The sequence below is a fragment of the Oratosquilla oratoria genome, chromosome 3, assembly GCF_046742065.1.
Source record: "Oratosquilla oratoria isolate Oo_2021 chromosome 3, ASM4674206v1, whole genome shotgun sequence".
NCBI lineage: Eukaryota > Metazoa > Arthropoda > Malacostraca > Stomatopoda > Squillidae > Oratosquilla > Oratosquilla oratoria.
Genome location: NC_134779.1, coordinates 13,962,851 through 13,965,350, shown reverse-complemented (window position 1 = coordinate 13,965,350; position 2,500 = coordinate 13,962,851). Strand labels below are relative to the sequence as shown.

The 2,500-nt window shown below is 34.8% G+C and overlaps 1 protein-coding gene across 2 annotated transcripts in view; it reads left to right on the top strand.

Moving 5' to 3' along the window:
- The first annotated feature begins 933 nt into the window (after window positions 1–933).
- LOC143020616 (ankyrin repeat and MYND domain-containing protein 2) overlaps window positions 934–2,500 on the top strand; it is a 28,568-nt gene continuing 27,001 nt past the window's right edge. The window contains exons 1-3 of one of the 2 annotated variants that reach the window (XM_076177069.1): window positions 934–1,233; window positions 1,881–2,046; window positions 2,430–2,500. The exon at window positions 2,430–2,500 is cut by the window's right edge and continues 69 nt beyond it. In XM_076177069.1, the coding sequence (XP_076033184.1) occupies window positions 1,021–1,233; window positions 1,881–2,046; window positions 2,430–2,500 (450 nt within the window). In that variant the 5' untranslated portion in view covers window positions 934–1,020. The remainder of the gene's footprint in view (window positions 1,234–1,880; window positions 2,047–2,429) is intronic. The other variant, XM_076177079.1, reaches the window with a different exon arrangement.

Genomic DNA, 2,500 nt, shown 5'->3' with positions numbered 1-2,500 from the left:
GAGTCAACTTTGTGTTGCGAGGACCGACGGGGTCAGTTCCCCATGATTTGACGCGTGGTATGATGGGACCTTTATAATAATGTAGTTTCATTCCGAATGTCGGCTCTTGTATAACCACTACAGAATTGCAACACCCCCTGTTTTCACTCTATATTATCGATAACAATCAATAATCTAACCATGCCCTCCTTGTATTCCCAATAAATAACTTCTGTGACTGTAAGTGATCTTCAACAGGTTAAGTTTGCACAGTTCAAGGAGACAATTGTTAATCTTTTCACGCAAATTAAAACAAGAAGAATGAATTTTATTTTCAAGTAAATTAATCAAGTTGAACTGTAACAATTTACGTTATTAGTAGGTAAACAATTTGGATTTCATGAAGCTGATGTACAAATTTTCTTTTTTCTTTTTTTTTCTTTCGTTTTACACAATATTAAAACGATGACTTTTTTTTACTGAAGCAGCACCACTTAATTCATTTACTATCCACCACTTGATGTATATACAATAAGGAACTGTAAGTACAATCAGATAAAATTAATACAACCTGTTCCAAGTCTTGTTCAATAAAGACATATTAGCTTGAAAGACATTTAGCTTGGAAGTCAGAAGATAAGGAAGGTCATTAATGGACAATACTTAATATACACGCAATATGAAGATCGCGTGATGAAATTATATTTTCAAATAATTCGATATCGATAAGAAAGGTATGAGGGGATGCCAAATATTCCAATATAGAATCCATAACGAAAAATATAAGTAAATTGGCTCTACTTAAAAACAGTGGGACTATTACAAGAATAATACTATATAATTTAAAAACGCATCGACTTATTACATAAGAAAAATATTTAATTTCGTTAGCGTCAGAACAGGACATGGTATCGATCAGAAATGAAATAATATCTTAGAGGAGGCAGAAGCACTTGGGCCCGTATGCCAGAACCTTCGAGACCGCCAGTGCGTGCAGACATAAACAAAATACTGTGTAAACACAAGTAGAGAGAAGCGAGGATGACAGAAAATAATTCAAAGAAAGATGGAGATAAATCAGCCCCACCTCCAGAAATAATAGCACTAACGAATATAGGTGATTTAAATGGTGTAAAGGCGTTATTACTGACAGGAGGGGCAAAAGTAGACGATACTGACGAGAGTGGAATGACAGCCCTCCACCATGCATCCTATAAAGGCAATAAAGAAATGTGTCAGTTACTCATAGACCATGTAAGTATTACTGCAAAATGTGAGGCAGAGAATGGATATGCAGTCATGAGTCGGGTTAATCTTGACTTATGCAAAATTCTGAGGCATGCATTCCATTACTTTTCTTTTTATTTGACAAAACTCAAAAGTATAATAATTATAGGGTATGTTCAGATGGGTACAGGAAACCAGGAGATTCAGTTTGTCACTACAATTTCTTCCTATACCCTTCAAATGTTAAACATGACGAGATAAATTATTTGCAATGAAAACATGGAAAAGGGTTATGTTCCAGTATTACTGTAATAGAAACACATTTTTTTCCCTTTTGAATTTCAAAGATCCATTTTTTTATGGAAGTGTATGATTAGGTTAGGTTACAAGCTATTGGACAATGTAAGTTTCATGTCAGATAACCGTGCTTACGTGTTTCTGGAATTTTACTTAGAAATGACCTCCCCTTCGGTAGATGTGTGGCTAAAGTGATTGGTGGGATACTTGACAAGTCTCCTCAGGATAATCAAACCCTATATATAACCATGGACATCCTCTTGCCTGTGTAAGCGACACTCTGAGACCAATTGTTTCAGAAATATGCTGTTTCTGATTGTCTGGATGTACATAAGCACTAATGTCAGCATACTTATAGAAAATGCATTTTTTTCCAGGGTGCAGATCCTAACTCCGACAGCCATGATCATCGCTACTCGGCCCTTCATTTTGCTGCTTTGTCAGGGAATATTGATACTGTCCAGCTTCTTCTGACAGCTGGAGCCAAGACTTACCACACCAACACACTAGGCAGGGTTGCATCACAAATGGCAGCTTTTGTAGGTGAGGTGATTCTACTATTCCTAGATAAATTACACCAATTTTTTTTCCTTGCTGCTACTTTCTTCTGAATAGAATTAATAGGTAGCAGATGAAATAGAACGTGTATATATATTTAACTTTGTTTTTAGATTTTGAATATTACAATTATTTTTTCCATCAAATATTGCTAATAGATATTTATCTTTCCTAACAAAATGCTGTAGTGTATGTGATATTTGTAAAAATAGAGCAATAAATAAAAATAAAAATGAAAAATTATTAAGTCATTATATATCTGTGATCCCAGTAAACTGAATCTTAGCCTGTAGTAATACTTTATTATTCATATGCAAAACATCATAGAACAGAAGAACATGCATGTAATTCTTTCCTTTGCTCTGCAGGTAATCACCAAGTAGTGGCACTCATCAACAATTACGTACCCAAGAGCAGTGTGGATTACTACACAAAACCT